Here is a 21,411-nt window from a genome sequence, read left to right as displayed (position 1 = left end):
AATGTGCTCAGTATCTGCTCATTACAGGGGCACCGCATAGGCTGATTCTGTAGATGAGCCATGGTGGAGGTTCTAAAACCTTTACCTGCTTCCCTGCCATGGGAGAGAAAGCCTACTTTGTCCCAGGCCTCCCTCATCCTCTGCAGAGAATTGAATTATCAGTCCATATCCGCATGAGTCTTAAAGAGTTCATCTGACCTCTATGCACGTCGTAATAATGTACATTTCTCCCTCTTAGCTAATGTGATCCATCCTTCTCTCACAATTTCTCTCTCTTTCTCTTATTATTTCCTAACTAACAAAATCATCTCATCCCTAAGCATAGAGCAGCTCCCTGTCTGGCATTGTCAGGTAATGAGGTATTTCTCATAAGTGGATTTTTCTGATGGCTATAAGTTTAAAACTGCTAAAATAACTTTGCAAAACGTCAGGTATTTTTTGATGGAAGCCTTTCTTCAATGAATTAGTGGTTTCCATAATTTTTCAAAAGAGGATAGTAAACAGATTTTAACCTATCTTAATTTTTTAAGAATCATTATGACCATCATATTTTTAAACTACGTAGTAGCATGATCATTGGGTGAGTCTTTCCAACAAATGTCAAATATCACTTCTGCTGTCAAAAGCCCTGACATCATGTAAATTTGCTTGGTTCAACTTTTGTAGTTTTAAGAGAATATTAATGTTATTACATTTGTGTGTAAATCAATAGATCATTTATTTTGTGAGACTTGAAGGTCTCTTCCGTAAGGTAAGATGGGGCCACTGTTTAGGAAGTCTAAGATCTTTGCTCTCTGATTCTACAGTATTTCTGAATAATTGCTTTGCCTAAGTTTTGTGTTTGTTTCTTTTTAAAAAGACATACTTGTTGAAAAATAAAAGTTATTTTATACAGTGATGGTGATTTTGCATGTAACTAACCTTCTACTTAAAAACTGATTTTTTTCTTGTTTTTCATAGCAAACTGGAGGAAGATTTTTTATATATGGCTTATGCAGATATTATGGCAAAGGTAAATAAATGTCTTGATGTTAATGGCAAAATATAAGAATCTGTGTGTTTCTAGATTAAAATAAAATATCATTAAATTTTAGAAAACTACAGGGCATTAATCGCAACTTTCCACTTGTTGCCTGAATATCTGTTCTAACGTTGTTGACAGGTAATCATTGTTTCTTCCTTTAACATTTTATTTATGGAGAGCTCACTAATTTTCCAAACATTCATTCATTCAACAAATACTCACTCGACATCATATTGGAGATAATGTGGTGAATCAGAAAGTAACACACACACCCTGCCTTCTTGGAGTTTATCATCTGATGGAGGAGACAAAATTTGAACAAATGATTACAAAAAAACTCTGACAAGTTTAATGGTAGAGAAACAATTAGGAGTAGTGGGAGTAGTTTATATAGCCTTAGTCTGAGTTTCAAGGAAGTCCTTGACTGTTGAATGATGAACTGACCATGCAAAAATAGTAATAGCTAGTATCTACTGGGTGCTTATTTCGTTTAATCTCATAACCTGAGAATGAATGAGGGGAAGAGGAGTCAGGTTTCTCTGAGGCTTCTGACTTGGGCAGCTGGGTAGATGGCAGAACCATATTCTAAGGTGGGGAGCACCAGAATCATTGCAGGCCTAGAGTGAAGAGGAAAGATGGCAAATTAAATTTTGGACATGTTAGTTAAAAATACCTGTGAGACAGCTAAGTGGAGATGTCCAACATGCAATAAGATAGCCACGTCTGACATTCCATATCTCACAGAAGGCTTAAATTTACAGCTTTGGGGGGATTTCCCTGGTGGCACAGTGGCTAAGAATCCGCCTGCCAGTGCAGGGGACATGGGTTCGATCCCTGGTCCAGGAAGATCCCACATGCCGTGGAGCAACTAAGCCCATGCACCACAACTACTGAGCCTGTGCTCTAGCCCCGCGAGCTACAACTACCGAGCCCGCGTGCCGCAACTACTGAAGCCCGCCTGCCTAGAGCCCGAGCTCCACAGAAAGAGAAGCCACCACAATGAGAAGCCCACGCACCACAATGAAGAGTAGCCCCCGCTCGCCGCAACTAGAGAAAGCCTGCACACAGCAACAAAGACCCAACGCAGCCAAAAATAAAATAAATAAATTTATTTTAAAAATTTAAAAAATAAAATAAAATTACAGTTTTGGGAATTGTCAGCATTAGAAGGTAACTGAAGCCATAGTCGTAGATGATTTTGCCCAGGCAGAGAAGGAAGCATGAGAAGAACAGGAGGCTAGGACCAAGCCTCTAAAGACACGGATGCTTAAGAGATGGTTAGAAAAAAAGGAGCTCCCCTGCCCAAAAAAAAAAAAAAATAGGAGAGAATCTTAAGTGTGAGCATATATAGTAACTGTTGGAGTGTGTGGTCAACAAAATCTTATTCTGCTGAGGGATTGAACAAGGTAAGGATTGAAAATTCTCCAGGATTTATTACATGGACATCATGTGACCATGGAGAGAACAGTTGCAGAGAATTGTGAGATGGAGCTCTGGTGGTCCAAGTGTGTGTTGTGGGGAAGTGAGTAGAGATTCATGTGTGAGTAGATGTGGCATAGACATCTCTTTACAGAGAAGGCGGAGAAAGAGGAGAAAGGTAGAGGGTGATAAATATCTATATAGAATTGTGAGGTTGAAGGGGGATTATTTTTACCTGTTTGCCTCTTTTTTTTTTTTTTTTTTTTTTTTTACTTTTTCAAAATAGATTTGAACATGCTTCTGTTCTGGTGGGAAGGACCCAAAAGAATAGACAAGGGAATAATTTGTGGAGTGAGGCTTTGAGTAGGTGGGAGCAGGGCAGCAGGACAGGTTACAGAGCATAAGAGAAAAGTCGTGGCTTTCCAGCTTTCTTTTAAACCGTAACCTACGGTCAGAAATACATTTACCAAGTGTATTTATAGAAACAAAAACAGATACCTTGAAAGAAAATCATCATGAAATTATACTTGTACTATGAGCAATGCAGTCTGATATTTTCTATTCTATTTAAATAAAAAAGTTGTTTGAGATCATGATTCACTAGATAGATTTCATGTCCAGTTAATGGGTTGAAATCCACAGTTTAAAAAACATGAAAACAACCTAAATGTCCATCGACAGATAAATGGTTAAAGAATTTGAATTCTATATATATATGCAATGGAAAACTCCTCAGCCATAAAAAAGAGTGAAATAAGGCCATTTGTAGCAACATGGGTGGACCTAGAAATTATCATACTAAGTGAAGTAAGTCAGAAAGAGAGAAATACCAACTTATCTACAAAACAAACATAGACAACAGACTTGTGGTTGCCAAGGGGTGGGAGGGGATGGATTTGGAGGTTGGGATTAGAAGATGCAAACTATTATATGTATGTATACCTGATTCACTTTGCTGTACACCAGAAAGTAACACAACATTGTAAATCAACTATACTTCAATAAAATAAATATTAAAAAAATACTAGGTTAAAAGATTAAAGAGGAAGGATATTTCCTTCTGAGGAAATTGGGACTGAGTATTGACTGGAAACTAAAATAGAATTCCCAGGCAGTGTGGAAAGCCTGATTGATGTCGTTTTTTATGAATTTGGACAGTACCAGTCTTCTGGTTGTGTGGCTTTCCTCTAGCAGTTCCCAGAACCACATGCAGATTCAGAGAAGGCAGGAGGTTAGATTTGTCAAGGGTAAGGATTTTTGCCAGACTGTTGTCGAAGGACAGGGGATCACAGGGGTTTTGTGTATCGCTATGACAGTGGCTGAGGCATTGGATCTTGGATTCTAACTAGGATAAATAAGGAAATGAGGAAAGAAGGAGCTGATAAGTAAGGAGATTGTAAAGGAGCCCGTGGACTGTTGTCCTCGCAGTTGAAGAAGCAGTGAGCAAGTGGGCTCAAAAGGGAGAAGCTCCTGTTTTGAGAGTAGGAGATTCCTGATGGTTCAAGTTCTTCCTTGTGACTGGAACAGAATCAGCCTCTGCATTTGTCCTGGTTGTATCCTGAAGTTAAATCTAATCTCTTTTGATAAGTGATCGCATATTTGATGATGCTTTTTCTCAAGATTTTCCCTTCATAATTAAATAACCTTGTTCCTTTTATTGTTTAATGTATCCCAGGAATGCTAAGCTTTCATTACTCAGTTCATTCTTCTCTCAATCATTTATCAAGATGTGCCCCCCCAGAAATTACTTGAACACAGTGTGCTGGCTGTGAGTTCAGCTGTGTAGTGCACGTTGGGACTTTATCCTCGCTTATTCTGCCTTGGAATTCTATATATTTACAATAAATTGTAAGAATTCACTGGTTTTTTGGCAGCCAGGTTACATTTTTGTCACATGTAGAGCTTGCATATTCACCTAAATTCCATGTCATTTATGAATTTCTTTTGAGGTTTACCTCACATACCTGTATTTTGGCAGTTGATATACTCTTTAGTTAAGTGTAAGTCATCATTTCTCTAATTAGAGTTAGACTATTATCCAAGGCCAAAAATTTTTTTTTAATAAATAAATAAATTAATTTATTTATTTAATTTTTTTTTGGCTTTGTTGGGTCTTCGTTGCTGTGCACAGGCTTTCTCTCAGGTTGTGGCGAGTGGGGGCTACTCTTCGTTGCGGTGCGCGGGCTTCTCATTGCGGTGGCTTCTCTTGTTGTGGAGCTCGTGCTCTAGGCGCGTGGGCTTCAGTAATTGTGGCACACGGCCTCGGTTGTTGTGGCTCCCGGGCTCTAGAGCGCAGGCTCAGTAGTTGTGGCGCATGGGCTTAGTTGCTCCACGGCATGTGGGATCTTCCCGGACCAGGGATCAAACCCATGTCCCCTGAACTGGCAGGTGGATTCTTAACCACTGCGCCACCAGGGAAGTCCCAAGGCCAAAATACTTTTAAAGTTCATTTCTCTCATCCAGTGTTAAATATTTCTTTCCATTTATGTTAACCACAAACCCGTAAGTGTGCTTTCCCTGTGTTTATCTAAGTTGCTAGTTTTGATGATTGATACCAAACTTTTTAGTAAGTAGTTTTTGGAGGCTGCCTTTCTTCACTTTGACAGTCAGCATCCCAGGAGTCTGAAACTTTCTCTTGGCCTTCATGGTTTCTCAGAGTTTACCAGTGGTCATTTTACATTCACATATGATTATTTTTGCCTTGAATCTGGACACTTGAACTCTGTTCAAGAGACTTATGTCTTCCTTCTCCATTTGCAGGACTTTTTGAAGGCAACATTTACATATTAGTTGGTTTTTGTTTTCAGTTTTCATTGTTTTTTTAACCATAGGAGCCCAGAATTGGGTTAATCAGAACTCTGGATTCATGATACACCCTCCTGATTGGTCCATTACATTATTGGCTCCTTTAATTCAAAGTAGTTACTTAGTAGTTTCTAATAATGTAGTAACTGCTCATAAACTCACCACTCACAAGAAAAGCTAAGACCTTGATAATAACCCTACCTGTAATCATACAGTCCTCTCCATTAACCCATACCCTGCCTCCCCACACAAGGAAATCATCCTCCTGTAGCCCATGTTCAGGATAACCCTGCTTTCCTTTTATATAGTGTTCATTAGTTATATGAATTTATTAATACATATATTACATATATACATGTGTGTTACATATATAATTACATATTTTTGAGATTTTAGTTGTTTTAACTTTTAAAAGGGCAGTATGCTATATGTAATCTTCTGGTACTTACTTGTTTTACTTATTATTGTTTTCTAAGATTCATCTATACTTTTGTGTGTGCTGGAGATCATTTGATTTGATTATTATATTCCATTGTGCGACTACACCATAGCTTATCCATTATATTCCATTGTGCGACTACACCATAGCTTATCCATTTACTATTTTGTTGGTAGCCTTTTGTGTTGAATCTATGTTTTTGCTGATGTGAAAAAAGGGCTTGAAATGCCTATTCTTAGTCATGTCCAGAAGTCAAGGGTCATAGGGTATATGAATGTTCAACTTAAGGAGAAGATGCCAAACTGTTTTCCAAAGTCATTGCATTAAATTACATTCCTCCCTGCAATGTTTAAGAGAGATTCTGATGATCCACATCTTCTCCAGTATTTGATATTTTATGTTTTATTCACTTTTGTCAACCAGGTGGGTGTAATATAGCATTTCATTGGGGTCTTAATGTTCATTTCTCTTGGCTAGGTAACTTTCATATTTAAAAATCACTTCTCTTTGGCGGTTAAGTCTGAAGCGAATGGCTGATGAGTAGTTCTGCCTTTTCTCTCTATTATTATTATTACAGTTTCTGCTGTAAATCAGGTACTTTCTGTTCCTTGTTCTCCTTGCTTTGTGTTTGGCTGTATGTTAAAAAATCATTTTACATCTTTGTATTTTTCGAGCCACACTTTATTTTAAACCTTAGGTTCATTTTTTTCCTGCTTATCTTTCCAACCCCTTCCTTACATCATATATATCTCCTCTTTTGAACATCTTAGAGAATTTCCAGTGCATCCACGTTGGTTTGCTGTTGCCCCTTCCTTTTGTCCTCATCGTGGTCACTCATGCTTGATTCTCAGAATATCTCTGTATTACTTATCATCCCTTCTGGACTGTCTGAAGCTGTTCTGTTCTAAGGGAATGGTTTTACCAATTTAAATAAGATAACCATGTAGAAGTATCTAGAATGATACTGTCATAAACTAAACACTCAATAATGTTTTCACTCTTTTGAGTTTCTGGCTAAGGAAAACGTTTCCTCTTCTTTCTCTGATAACTTATTGAAAGGTACACATTAAGTTATACCTAGTGTTTCATTCTTTGCTGGTTAAAATTATAAAATGCCAGGATCACTTTCTTATGAGATTTCTCTTTTCTATCTCACCCAAAACTTAGTTTTAAATCCATCCTGAAAGTTTCTTTTTGCTTCCTCTGTCTTCTGAGGAGTGATGCAGTCAGAAAGGCAACTGAAGAATGTATGACATACACTTGTTTTGCAGAATGAAATTTCCAGCGGATAGTGGCGAGGTGAAGTGCCCCATTTACTGCTTTATGAATTCTCATTGCCAGTTTTGAGTTTTGATCCAGATATCTGAATGTCTAAAGTATCCTCTGTTTTGGTCTTCTCTAATTTCTTTCTTCTAAATTCTCTATTTCATGCTTCTGCCCCTTTATGAATGGGTTTTATTCACTTTTTTCCTTCCTGGAATACGATATCACTCTTCCTTGCCTAGAATTGATCATTTTGATCCAGAAAGTTAAGTCCTGTGTTGCAGGACCATCTAATAGAACCTACTGTTTACTTAGCATGACCATACATATTGCGTGGATGCAGTTTGCTATTGAAAAACGTTGTGTCCTATGCCTGTAAATCCCTCTGTTTCTGTTCAGTACATTAAAAAGTGCTACACTACCAAACCTAAAATAGATAGCTAGTGGGAAGCAGCCGCATAGCACAGGGAGATCAGCTCGGTGCTTTGTGAACACCTAGAGGGGTGGGATAGGGAGGGTGGGAGGGAGGGAGACGCAAGAGGGAAGAGATATGGGAACATATGTATATGTATAACTGATTCACTTTGTTATAAAGCAGAAACTAATACACCATTGTAAAGCAATTATACTCCAATAAAGATGTTAAAAAAAAAAAAGTGCTAGACATCCGCTTATAGTTTTCTTGTGGTCCCAGCATGTCCCATGGCAATCAGGACAAGTTTAAAGTGGTTTATGGGTTTATTGAATTTTGTCAGATAGGTCTCCAAATAGATTCAGGTTTAATAGGTTTTTTTAAAATCAAAATTTTAACTTTATTAGAAGAGAATCTCACTAAATTTTCTTGGGAAATTTTTAAAAAACAGTTTAAGGTATTTTGTTTCAAAATAATTATTTGTAAAAAATATCTGTCAGAGACTTCCCTGGCGGTCCAGTGGTTAAGACTCTGCACTTCCACTGCAGGGGGCACGGGTTTGATCCGTGGTCAGGGAACTAAGATTCCACATGCCACGCGGCCAAAAAAATGTGTGTATATATATATCTATATCTGTCAGCTAGAGCTCTAAATTCCTTTACATAAAAGCAAACATATCATATGAATTTTATAGCTTAAAAGCATATCATTATAACTCAAAATACCAACTTTTCTAAATGTATTCTTCAACTCAAACCTTGTTCCTCCCCAGTATTTCTGAAGGTAATGAAATTTATATAGGAGACGATGTGTTTCAGAAAATGTGTAACTTTATATTCTTAAGAGACATTTTGTATTAGTATTCTAATTTGATTAGATAGTGATCATGCTTGTTACTTGATAAAATCCCTATGTTTCACTCCTCATTTATAATGCATGTGAAGGAAGCATTATGTAGGGAAAGGAGCAGCTCAGCCAAAATTCCTCTGCATTCAACATTATACGTACAATATTTATGGAGGGTTACAGATTTGCCTTCCAGATATGTTTTGCTAAACTTCTCATGCGTATTTATTTTCAAAATCCTGATTAACTGTTGACACGGGAGTCAAGGTGACATTAGCATATAGGCAAAAAGTTCCTGCACTCTGAATGAATAATTAACATCTTGGATTTTGTGGTGAAACATACTATTCAGCAACTTTTCCATGTAGTGAAATTGTCACAGGTCTGTGTCCCCTTATTTTCTCCTTTGCAAACCATGTCCACATTCTCATGAAATGGAAAGGGCGATGCTCATTACATGTTTGTTGAATGAATGAAAGAATGTAACAAACCTTTTAGCATTTATCATTGAGTCTGGTGGAAGGATCACATTTTGTACCCTGGCTCCCATTTCTCCTTCACGTCTGTACTCAAAGTATTGTGAATCATGGAGTTAGAAGTATTTTTCTGATTTGTAAGTTATATTTAACCACTTCTTCCATGAGCTCAATGGATACATTGAGTGTTTACCAACCATAAAAAAATCCTTAGAAGGGTTGCAGTAATCTAACTTGGAAGAGCTTTAGGTTCTTCCTAGCACAGGTATTGGCTGATGACCTGCTTCCTTTGGTCAACACGATATTCCTAGTACCAAACCATGATAATAATAGCAATTGAGATTTATTAAAAGCTTATTGTTTTTCAGGTACTTGTTCCTAAGTGGCAAACAATTTCCATATATTAATTCATGTGATCCTCTCAGGAACCTGGTTACTTTTTTTATTATTTCCATTTTAAATATGAGGAAGCGGAGACCCAGAGAGGTAAAGGAACTTGCCCTAGACTAAACAGCTCATAAATGGCCACATCAGGATTTGAACCAGGCACTCTGTATCCTCAGGCCATGTTCCTAACCACCAAACAGCTCTGCTTCCTTAGCAAGCAAAATTTTCATCTGTGGGAATTAGATAAGAATACATGCACAGCTCCTTTACCATTTCTGGGAAAATAACTCAAAATAATGAAATTGTCTGTTTTATCATTTTTCTGTGAAAGAATAATCTTGGTAGCAGTTGGAATTTTACTTTCCTCCTTTAGACCAAATACAGTAAAAAATGAACTTAACAACAACAAAAAAAAGATGACAAGATTCATTTTAAGTAATGGACGCTGCTTTCTTTTAATTTTAATTCATAGTTATTAAATGTATCTGGATTAACACATTGTAATGGAAGCATAAAAAAGGAGAAAACAATGATCCTTGTTTTTAAGGCTTGTAACTTGATTTGAACAAGGAAAATGCATGAATAAGTAGTATGTGTAGTATGATACAGACCTCATAAATATCTCCATGATATATATAAAATTGGTAATTTAGTATTTTAATTTTGTATATGCACAGTATAGTTTTCTTTTAGGCCACAGATGCATTGATCGTGTCATCTAAGCTTATTATATATAATGTATATATTTAAACAATATCGATGATAAACTAACACAAATGATTCAGTATTCTGTGCTAAATTCTTTTATGTTTTCTGCCTCAACATATTCTTATCTTGTTGACCTTTTCAAAATTTTTTTTACATGTATCAGAGTTGTCATGACGAGGAAGACGATGATGGGGAAGAGGAAGTGAAGAGTTTTGAAGTAAGATGAATCTTTCTATAGTTGTTTTTTGTCTACGTTGAAACATTGTTTCATAGCTTCTAACTGACATTTATGTTTCTTGCTTCATGGCTTATTGCAGCTTATTGTGTCGAGGAACTGCATGTCAGAAGCTGGATGGACAAATCTGAGTCCTAACATTTGCTGCAGTTAAGACCAAGGAACATAGACTAGTTAAAGAATCCAATAAAACCCATATGTTCAGAATGAGTGTTCCTGAGAGCCCTCAGAGATGAGGTTGCTTTAAATTGTTCTCATCTCAGTCAATGATGTGATCTGAAATTTCCAACAGACGTGGCAGAAAAATACTTATGGAAGAGCAACATGACATCAAGTTTCTAATTAAACCCTTGGTTTGATGTTTGTTTTCTGAATCGAAGAAGTCTTAAAGATTTAGCCTCTTTTGACTTCTGCCCAATTAGGTCACTCATTCCCTGTACATATGTAGATGGTGGCACACAATGCAGTTTGCTTGCATGAGGCAGGATTGCATATATTCCTAGGGCTGTGTTCTATTTTATGATTATTGCATCAAACCTTCTCAGATTTTACATTTCCGTATAATTCGAAATACTGCTCAATATTCATTAGCCAAAGGGAAAGTAAATATTATTTTCCCCCTTTGCTTAGGCTGTACTTTTGCTTCTTATAAGAAAGACCAGCTGTTGCTAACTACCCTCTCCTTATTTATTGGTTCTTTTTTTTTTTTTTTTTTTTGCAATTTTCCAAAAGAAATTAAATGGAAGGAAATGGATTAGACCTTTTTTTTTTTCTTTGCTGCTGTGAATTGACATGTCTGCTTTGAGCTAGAAGTCTGGAAATATATTAGTAGCCAGCTGTAAGTCTTTAATTAAAGTGGACGCACAAAAAAATGTAGGTGAGGAGTAGATATTGAGTAAGTGCCCCTTTCAGGAACAATGGGATGTGAGCATCTCTGCAGCATTGCATTGAAGTCATTGTGTAAAAAAAATCCCCAAACTTAATTTGAGAATGACCCATGACTATTGCTGGCTGAGAGAAATGCCTTAAGATTAATTTCCTGGATGACACTATAATCTTTTCTAATGTATGTGTATTTCTAGTCTCAAATCCATCTTCATTGATAAGAAACCGAGCTAAAGTAGAATGAGCTGTGAGCAGCAGATAATACTATTTTTCTGAAGTGCACACCGTTTATGGTCTGTCGGTTGTCTTCCGAGCAATTGTTTATTGCTATTTTGCTTCTTGTCCTCGTCCTTCCTTAAGGTCACAGGATCCCAGCGCAGCAAGGTAAAACTATATATATGTGTGTATTTGTCTGGGTCTGAGTTTCAGTTTCTTGTGACATTTACCTTTGTTAGACCCAACATCTTGGATTCTTTTGTTAAAAAAAAAAAAAAAAAGTCTTGCAATCTTTCTACCAAGTTTGTAGCTCCAATGCAGTTTGTCTCTTCAGTAGCCCTTCCTTGACACAGGTTTTATTCTTCTTGCAATTTAAATGCCTCATAATTTGAAATTTTATCTTCTGTGTTGACTTTGAGCTGTGGACTCTGCTGAGATGAAAGAGTCCACCCTTTCGGTGATGAAATTCTAGCTGGTGACTTTTCAGTGCAATATTTCATGCCTCATCCCTCTTGAGGGTTTTTATACCAGTCTTATTACTAGAAAAGAGATGTGATATATGGCATTGCTGGTGGGATTGGAAATAATCTTCTTTTCCATTGTGCTAGTAATACCTTCAGCTGGTAATTGGAGAGGATATTCCATGATTTCAGTGTAAATTTAGCATTTCCTTATAGGGAAGAACTAGATGACTCTTTCTGTCTCTGAATATTCTGAAGAGCTAAGTACCTGGAAAATTTGCCAAGAGAAAACATTTTGGTGTAAAATCACAAAAATTCTCCTTTCATATGAACCCTGTTAAGCTTACATTTTATTTTCATGAGACTATTTAGTCGGAAAATCGATCATAAACATCCCAGGAAAAAAATACCTATAATGACTTTAGTTAAAAGAGAGAAAACTTTTCTGTTTGTAAGTGTAAAGTGTTCTTTTTTGCCTTCTATTTTAAAAAGTGAAATATTTTCTGTTAAGATGAATTTAGAATGTCATAAAGAATCTACTTAGAAGGAACAGATTATAATGTTTTTAACCCACTATTTGGAGGACTATATTGTTCTCATATTTTAAACTTTGAGTTCATGCAGATGTTATCAGGTTTAGCTCTAATCAGATGGATATAATTTAATGGCATAGAATAGGCATAACACTTAATTATAGATTATGGGTTTAAATCAGTAGGTATAATGGACGTGATCCTAATTTGCTGGATTTTTATAGTTTTATCACTAATGATCTCAGATAGAATTCCTGTGACTTGTTGAGGGTTGAAAACATAAAGGGACTTCTAACATCCACCAAGATTTGTTTCACGATAGCACTGAAATTCATGCCCAAGAGTATTGATTTAGACGGAATGGGGGTGGGTAAGGAAGGCCAGAATGAGAAAGTATTGCTTGTTAAGAAAACCATTTTACTTTGAAAGAGGAGTGCAGTCTCAGGGAGATCTAAAAGCAAATAAAATTTGGTAAATAGGATCACATTTGGTGATATTACAAAGGTTTCCTATTCAGAAAAGAAGTCTGGGAGTAACTAATAGTGGACTCTTAGCCTGTACAGTGTAGGATTCAGGTCATACTGAGAACAAGAAATCAGGAGACGTATGGTGCCCCGCCTGGGAGAATGGGCTACATGCCTTGGATTTAGGATGGTGGGAGAGAAGTTCACATAATGGTGAAGCCTGGTAATTAATCCCCAAAAAAAGGAGGTAGAGACCACCAGGTGTGACTGTCCCAGAATGAGACAGGATTTTAGAGTTGCCAGTGGTGCCACATACTCACAATAGGTGAGATTTGGGACTTTTCACTTCTTAACCAATGTTTGACTGACTCTCCGTGTGATTTCTATACTATAACTCATCATTTATGCCTAACCTGTGGAACAGTCTATTTGCAAAATACACACTCTGTGAGTAAACAATATGAACTCTTTCCAAGCTGAAGAACGAGGCCGTGTTTTTAGAGCTGACAGAGAACCAATCACCTGCAAAGAGGGTTTTGTCTGAGGTTGACCCTGTGAGGACAGCAACACCACTGAAAAATTTGACTAGACAACTGGATTATTGCTTTCTCTTTATAAATTTAGTAATGGACCAGACTTTTTACATTGAGATGTCTGGTTGTTTAACATTATTTAGTATAGTCTAAATAGTGGAATTTTTCATCTAAGTTATAATGAATTTGAAAGGTCGCTTGGCGGTTTCAGTAATTCTTAAAACAAATTATGTTAAATAAATTTGGGAATAACATAGTGTGCTAATTGAATTTTATCCCTATAACTGGCTGATTATTAATATTTGCTGTACTTTCCACTTAAATTATAAGAATATTGAGAAGAAGAAAGAAGTAGATATAAAAAGGTAGCATTATAAAGAAAATTTCCATGAGGAGTAACGTAAATAAAGCTCAAAAAACATGGAAAACAGGGAGTGGAGGCTAAAATGCCTAGTATTTACCAGCTCTTTTCTTCTTCCATCACATGTATGTTTTACTGATATGATCCTGTTAAAACTTGCCTGACTTAAGTTGATAATTTAATTCCCAGATTCATCTATTTATATGTATATTTACCTACAACTACTTATTTGAAAATTTAATTGCATATTTAGTTAGTAATTATATATAATCCTTTTTAGACTTGAGACTACTTCAATATTAAAACTATGAAAAAGGACAGTTAAATATTATAAAGAGGCCAATATTAATTGAAAGGGAAGAAACGTTTTAGCAATTACCCAAAATGTTAATTACTACAGTGGATTGCTTTATTCGGCTTTGAACTTTTCATAAGCCAAAACAAATAATAATAATAACAAAGAGTAATATTTCAAGTCGAATGACTTTTCTGAGCACGATGGGTTTTTCTCACGTAGAACAAGAAAGAACTTTGGTACCACAGTAGACCACATTTTAAAATGATGATTTTGCAAAACATACAGCAACATGCTTCTGATGGTTGCTTCTCCTACTGCCATTCTTTCAAATCTGAGGGTGCAACGTTCGATGATAATATTCCGCACAAATGCTTTCATTGAATTAAGTACTTTAATGTAGATTTATTACTTATGGAAAAACCTAAATTAATGACAGTGAAGCTTAAGTAAATCTAGAGGAATGGACCATTAACTCGCCTTCTAGACCATCTTTCTCAAGTATTAAGCAAGTTGCATCATTCTTTGGCAAATGCCCAGTTTCTAATTCACAGATAAGTTCTCTGGTGAGTCCCTGAGGTGCTATCATTCTGTCTTATTGATTAAAGAGAACTTCTTGTGTCTTAAATGCCAAATATGCCTGTGACAGAGTTGATATTTTGTCATAAAAACTTAGGGGACTAACCTATATTGTCTCCCAGATGGGCCTCAGGCATAACTAAAATGACATCATACTCACTAAGTACTCAGGCCAATACCCAGCTCATATTCCAAAGTATGTACCATTATGTGTGAAAGAATCCATTTAGGTCTAAAATGTCTTAAGGACTGATGTTATATAGCTCTACACAGTGATAAAAGCACTTTTGTCTGGCCCCTCTAATGATCTAAATTTGAATAGAATTCAATTTTTTGGTAATTCTACAAGAATGAATTGGCTATATAAGATGTTCCCTCTCCAGTAGCTACATAATTTGATCTTTGAATGGGCTTATTTACTTGTGTTCATAGGAACACAGCAATTTAGATTAGCAGGGCTTCCTGAATCTTACCAAAGAGAACCATTAAATATTAAAAAATTGAAGATAAAGCTATGGATATAAAACATTGAAACAATTCTCTCTTTTATCAAGAAAATTTACACTTCTTTAGTTTCTACTGTGGAAGCTCTGTGGTGTCAGAATATGGACCCTAGAGTGTTGAGTTTCTTGTCATACTGTTGAATCATAGAGGGGAGAGGGGGAAGGAATTTTCATGGCCAGTGTTCTCCAATACTCATGCTTATTGCTGCAATCTGCCAACTGCATTTTTATATACTGAAATTGTTGATCTGCAGTAATACCCTCCTGTCTTAGAGCATGTTCCCTAGAAAACAGAGCAAAGAGGTTATTTGCTAACACTTTACTGGGGTTGGAGGTGTTACAATCTCAGGGGAGTAAGAGTGAGGGAAAATGAGAACTGATACAGGAAAGCAGAGAGAACACAGTAATGCATTCTTGAGCTGACCAGCTAACCACAACTAACCAGCCATACAGCTAGTTGCTAGATTGTGTCGGATGCCCCTGGAGAGGCTTTAGGAACAAGGAGCACTTTATCTGCTGGTTTCGTCCCACCTCCTATCTTATTGGTCACGGGGTGTTAATTTCTTCATACTTCCTGCTGATATTAACCGGCTCTTCCAGGTGACCCCTGGGGAAGCCAGAGCCAGCTTGGGTCCAGCCTGCCGAGTGTCCAGGCACTGCAGTCTCTCCATTTCCATCAGCATGTGGTTTCCTTAGACAATGGTAGTGGTGATAAGAGCCAGCTTTCGTAAACACAGTAATGGTGCAAGCCACTTCTAGGGCCACTGTACTTCAGAAGCAAGGCAAGTCGCTAAGACTTGGAGAGAAGGGGGTTCAGTGTGGCCTGGAGTACTGGTCCTGATACAAGGAAAGTTCCAAAGTTCCAAAAAAGCACAGTCCTCTATATTGTGTATGGTAATTTATGCATGTGAATGTGCAGACCTAAATAGCATGTGAGTATGTAGATAACACATATTTAAACATATAATTGTGCATTTTTGACATGCACAATAATTTGACTTCATGTGCTATTGTTTTTAAAAATAATCCCAGTTGAGATTGACATATACACACTGCTATATTTAAAATAGATAACCAACAAGGACGTACTGTATAGCACAGGGAGCTCTGCTCAATAATCTGTAATAACCTAAATGGGAAAACAATTTGTAAAAGAATAGATACATGTATGTGTATAACTGAATCACTTTGCTGTACACCTGAAACTAACACAACATTGTTAATCAACTATACTCCAATATAAAATAAAAATTAAAAAAAATAATCCCAGTTGAAGCTTATGCTTGGCCACATTATTTACAGGAAATGGGATACAGCAGAATCATTAAGAGCAGAGACACTCGAATAGACCACCTGTGTTTGAATCCCAGCTCCACCATATGGCTGTATGATCTTAAGCCTCAATTATCCTATCTATAAAATGGGACTAATTAAGGTCTCTATTGCATAGGATTGTGATGAGGATTAAACTAGTTAATGTATATAATCCACTCAGAACATTGCCTATCACGTAACAAACTCTATAAGTATTTGCTATTATCATTACATTTAATCAATTTCACTTCCTTACTAAAATCAAGTCAGAGAAGCCCAATGAGAGGAAATCTTTTAGCATAATGAGCACAGAACCTCCCAAGGCAGGAGACCTGAGTTCCCATCTGGGTGCTAACCAGGTGACCTTCAGCAGGTCGCATTTAATTACCCTGTACCTCAGCCTTTTCATCTTTGGACTGAAAGCTTTGAACTGGATGTTCTCAGGGGTAAAATCCACCTTTAAAACTGTCTGATTTGCTGTTTTTGAGTAAGTTCATTTTTCAGGGCAATTTCATAACTCTTCTAAGGGCATAAATACTGATCAGAAGCTTGCAAATTTTCGTTACTTCTGATCTTTTGTGAAGGGGTGAAAAAGAAAATAAACTGCATGCTTTTTTAGTATAGGAATGTCACAATGAAAATGATTTATAGAAAATAATGTCTAGCTTCTGTACATGTATATGTGTCTCTACCTTTTCCTCATTTGGTATTTAAAATATCACACAATCATACATAATACAGTTAGATGAAGAAAAAAAGTGTTGAGGGATGAAAAGCATTTAGGGACACAAAGTAGAGCCTTCCAAGAATGTGATTAATCCAGAAACCCATGCCACAGAGTCTTGCTAATTTGCTGCAGGTTGTCAGGACTAGTGATTCCAAGGTTTCCAGGAGTCTACATAAAATCATATAAATGTAGAAGTTTGCTATATCAATAAAATACTGAGACAATCTTCTTGTTTGGGAGAAACAACAATTCCTGAAGCATTTTTCCCTTTGTAACCTTGGAATAATTTAAAGACTAAACTACAGGTTGAAGGTATAGTGTTATATTTAAGACCCTTCAGGAATTCAAGCGGAATTTGGAGTGCGGCGGGACGAGGAACCCTACTTTTAAAAAGGTCCTTTAAAAAGTACTTTCAAGGTGCTATTTCCCTGAATAAGATACTTTTTAAAAGATCTATCTCCAATTTGGTTAGAAAAGCTAATCTGCAGTAAATTTGAAATGAAAGAATTTTTTTCTTTCCACATAATCCATCATTTTATTGCCTGAAAACTTTCTAGTTTCACTTTTAAAGTTTTACTTTTTTATGTCATGATAAAATTTCCAATGAAGGATTAAATTATATACCCAGAAGCAGTTTTCAAAGGGGACAACAAAGTACAAAAAGAAATAGCATTAAAGATGCTCTTCAAGAGAGAGCTTCCAACAAAGAAATTCAAGAGTGGTCGACCTGATCCCTCTTTATGAAATATGATTTTCCTGCCTCTAGATCAGAGTGTGTTTTTTTGCTCGATATTTTTTCTTCAAATGTTTCTTATCATCTCCCCCGAAATATTATTCTTGAAATTTAGATGTTATCTAAGGAAAATTAGCGTGATCTTTGCTCACGAGTTTACTTTGTAAAGAAGGCAATTTGATATCCTGTGTTTCTTGGTCCTCCTGAGGTCTATCCATCATGAGTGATTTCAGTTACTGAAGAGGATGCTGGGACCTTAGAATCTATTGTGCAGGTTGTTCTGGCAGATCTTTGAGCTGGTCTCCCTACTTTGGAGCACAAATGGTGAAGGGTTTCTGTATTTGTTTTTCCTCAAGAATATATGGCATGCTACCATCTTCCATCTTCTTTGGATTTCCTGATGACTATCTTTTTATGTTGTATTGAGTCAATAGAAGAATCATTCTTTCTAACTCCCTTGCCTCTTTAGTTGATGAAAATAATAGTGCAGTTCCTTAAGACAGTAATTTCTTATCAGTTTTACTGGAAAGCTCTTTCACGAAGGGAGTTGGTTAAGCTAGGAAGTAAAAGTTCCAGAAATAGCTCTGGCAACGGGAGGAAAGTCAAAGATTGTTGGGTCTAAAAGGAAGAATCAAATGTTGCTCACTAATTTGAAATAGCACCTGAAGAGCAGACAAAAGGGTCTTCTTTCAGTTTTTCTGAAACTCTGTTGTAATGACAATATAGTTTTGTGTGTCTGTGTGGTTTTGTTTTCGTTTTGTTTTTGACTTCACAGGAAGAGGTTTAAACATGAAGGCAAACCTTTTAGATGTTAGCATGGCTACATATAAAGCAAAGCTGCCTTTTTTTTTTCTTTTTTTTTCTTTTTTCTGCTTCCATTTAGGCCTATCACATAATTTAAGAAAAAATAAAAATTTAACCACAGGAGCTCTAACTATAGTGTGAAAAAAAACCCTGATCAATTTTGTTTTCGCAGCACGATATTATCAAAGATTTAAGAGACAAATTTGCCAGCCTCGGCGAGAACTCTCTGGTAACAGCATAAATGTCTGTGTTGGTTGCTTTTGATTTAAAGGTTTCTTTTTTCATTTGTTTGAGCCCATTTCTTTTACCCCCTCCTTTTAGTTTATGTTCTTTTTCATATTCTGTAACTAGCAAGCCTTCATTTTTTAAACCTCTTCCATCTTCCAGTGTCTATTTTCCGTACTTTGGATGGAAAGTTTACGGCAGCAAAGCTGTCACTCTGGCTACCTCTGCTGCAGCTCTTCCTGCTCTTAGGTCATATATGTTTTGGCCGTTGTGTTTATGGACATGATACTAATTGACTGTTTCATGTCCCATTGACTAAGCTTCTCTACCACGCCATTTGATGGACGCGCTGTCATAGGGCTCTATGCAACTTTCATTCTGCAACTTATACTGCTTGGTTCCGTCTCAATTCTCCAGCGAACTGGATAGCTCAAGTGAATGATCCTACCAGTCTTGAACTTGCTGTGCCTTTATATTTTATTTTGATTTCCTTCTGTATGTTTTCAGTGGTAGTTTAAGTGGAAAAGAACAAACTCTAGCCATTGCTCTAGCAGTACCATGCAGTATCGTTTGTTACCACCAGAGAATACAAAATATAAAGGCACATTGCTTCTTTTATTCTTTGGGAGGGGACTGGGGAGATCTGTTATCATATGTCCACTACTTAGTTGAAGCCTACCTTTTTATCCATATCAGCTTTCGATTTTGCTTAAACTCTAACACGTCCTCAGTTAATGTTTTTCTGTCATTCAGTGATAACTTACAACTCGAGCCATTTGCTGAGCAGTATCAAGTTATGACCATGACTTGGGAGATGATTAAACACGTGACAAACTGATGCACGAATGTATCATTCAGAAAGTGCAAGTTTCAATGATGAAGTACAGTACTTCAAAAGTATGATACAGGCTTTGGACTAATCCAATCATTACAATTGAGAAAATTCATCCTGATAAATCAGTACCAAAAGTCTATCACAAGAAATATAAAGGGAAAAAAACCCAAGAGTTGACTATGTTAACATCTGTTGAATAACATTGTTGGTGTTGAAATGGTCCATAATGTTGTCATAGAGCCCATACATGAAGAGATGACTGAAAATATGGTTTATAGAAAGCTGCTCGGCTTAGTGATAGCTGCAACATAAATGGTTGGGATTTGTGTTCAGGAAAAAGAAATGGAAAAGCAAAAGCTTCTGTACCAACAAGCCAGACTCCACGACCGCGGTGCGGCTGAGATGGTGCTGCAGACCATCAGTGCCAGCAAAGGTAAGGCTCTTGGCTCTGCCTCGGAAGGGCCGATTCTGTAGATTTCCCCTTTACTCCTAGGAGCGCCCTTACTAAAATTCTACCGATTTATTTAGTCCCTGAATTTCTTGTTCATGACTAGGTCAGGTGACTTCACAAATGCCACCTCTCTTACCAAGTTCAATGTTGATTTTATTTTTTAATCAGAATCTTACTAAGAGATTGTTTATTTCTGTTCATTAAGTTTTGGAAATTATATTGGGACACAACTCTAACAAACTGATTATGTAAATCAGAGGTGGGCAAATGTTTTCTGATAGAGGCCAGATAGTAAATATTTTCGGCTTTGTGAGCCATTGGGGCCTCTGTGGCATCTCTTCAACTCCGCCAGAGTGGCATGAAAGTAGCTAGAGACAATATGTAAATAAATGGTGTGGCCATGTTCCAATAAAACTTTATTTACAAAAACAGGTGCCAAGCTGGACTCGGCCCTCGGGGCCCTTGATATAAATGTTTAGATTTTTTAAGTGAGTCATTTTTAGTAATTCAAGTACTGTTGCATTTTTCAGTAGCCAGCCAGTACAAGCTGATTTTTCTTACATTGTTAATACCTTCTTTGTGAAAACTATTTACTGTAATTTTAATGGAATGGAAAAGTAATGGTGGTTATTAAGCACCCCTCTCCAAATATAGGGATTATTTCATTTCTAAGATAAGTGGAGGCGACTAATGTAAAAATAAAACATAATATGCTAAATTATAGACAACTGCTTGGATTTAAAATTTTGTTATTATTATTCAAATAACTTAAAATGGTGACTAGTCATCCTAATAAAGCAAGGCTATAAACATATTAAGATAAAAGTGATGAAATGGAAATTGTAAGAGTTGTTCAAACATACTATTCTTGAGGGAGGAAGGAGAATATTTTAAGTAGCTCATATTCATTTCAATATTATTTTAATACACATGATTTGTTTTGAATTTTAAGAATTTTAGGTGTCAGTATTTCAAAATCAATTGTTTCTTCCTGTTCGTTTTTTCTGTGTTCTCATGTAGTTTCAATCATGGACATATTACACAGAATTTAGGAAAAACATTGGTGGCAAAATATTCATTATGACTCTTTTAATTCTTTTTTGTTGTTGTTATATGAGTCAGTCTGTCCCTCTCCACCATGACATAGGTTTGTAGGAGGTGAATAATGACTTTAAAAGTGCACATTTTGAGACAGAATTGGTTAATGTAGCAGGTGAAGTGATAAGGAGCACAATATTTTGTATTTTTAAGGTGAAACTGGACCCATGGTGGCCGCTACTTTGAAACTTGGAATTGCTATCTTAAATGGCGGGAACTCTACAGTACAGCAGGTATGTCACTGAGCCTTTCACATAATGTGCTTTTCGAAGAGATGGACTGTATAGTCGTCCTGTTGAACTATTGTAGTCATCCTAAAAGAACTATTAGTTGTACGTTAGTTGTACTTTTTTTTTTTCATTTTCTATGTAAAGTGTGCC

At 36.5% G+C, this 21,411-nt stretch overlaps 1 protein-coding gene across 1 annotated transcript in view; it reads left to right on the top strand.

The window, feature by feature from the left end:
* RYR2 (ryanodine receptor 2) overlaps positions 1 to 21,411 on the top strand; it is a 535,211-nt gene that overhangs the window by 436,960 nt on the left and 76,840 nt on the right. Inside the window, exons 79-83 of the mRNA XM_068548931.1 lie at positions 961 to 1,012; positions 9,943 to 9,996; positions 11,260 to 11,283; positions 19,816 to 19,915; positions 21,185 to 21,264. Of these exons, the coding sequence (XP_068405032.1) occupies positions 961 to 1,012; positions 9,943 to 9,996; positions 11,260 to 11,283; positions 19,816 to 19,915; positions 21,185 to 21,264 (310 nt within the window). The remainder of the gene's footprint in view (positions 1 to 960; positions 1,013 to 9,942; positions 9,997 to 11,259; positions 11,284 to 19,815; positions 19,916 to 21,184; positions 21,265 to 21,411) is intronic.

This window comes from Eschrichtius robustus, chromosome 7, assembly GCF_028021215.1.
Source record: "Eschrichtius robustus isolate mEscRob2 chromosome 7, mEscRob2.pri, whole genome shotgun sequence".
NCBI classification, from domain to species: domain Eukaryota; kingdom Metazoa; phylum Chordata; class Mammalia; order Artiodactyla; family Eschrichtiidae; genus Eschrichtius; species Eschrichtius robustus.
Note: the sequence above shows the minus strand (reverse complement) of the source record. Positions and strands in the feature narration are given on the sequence as shown.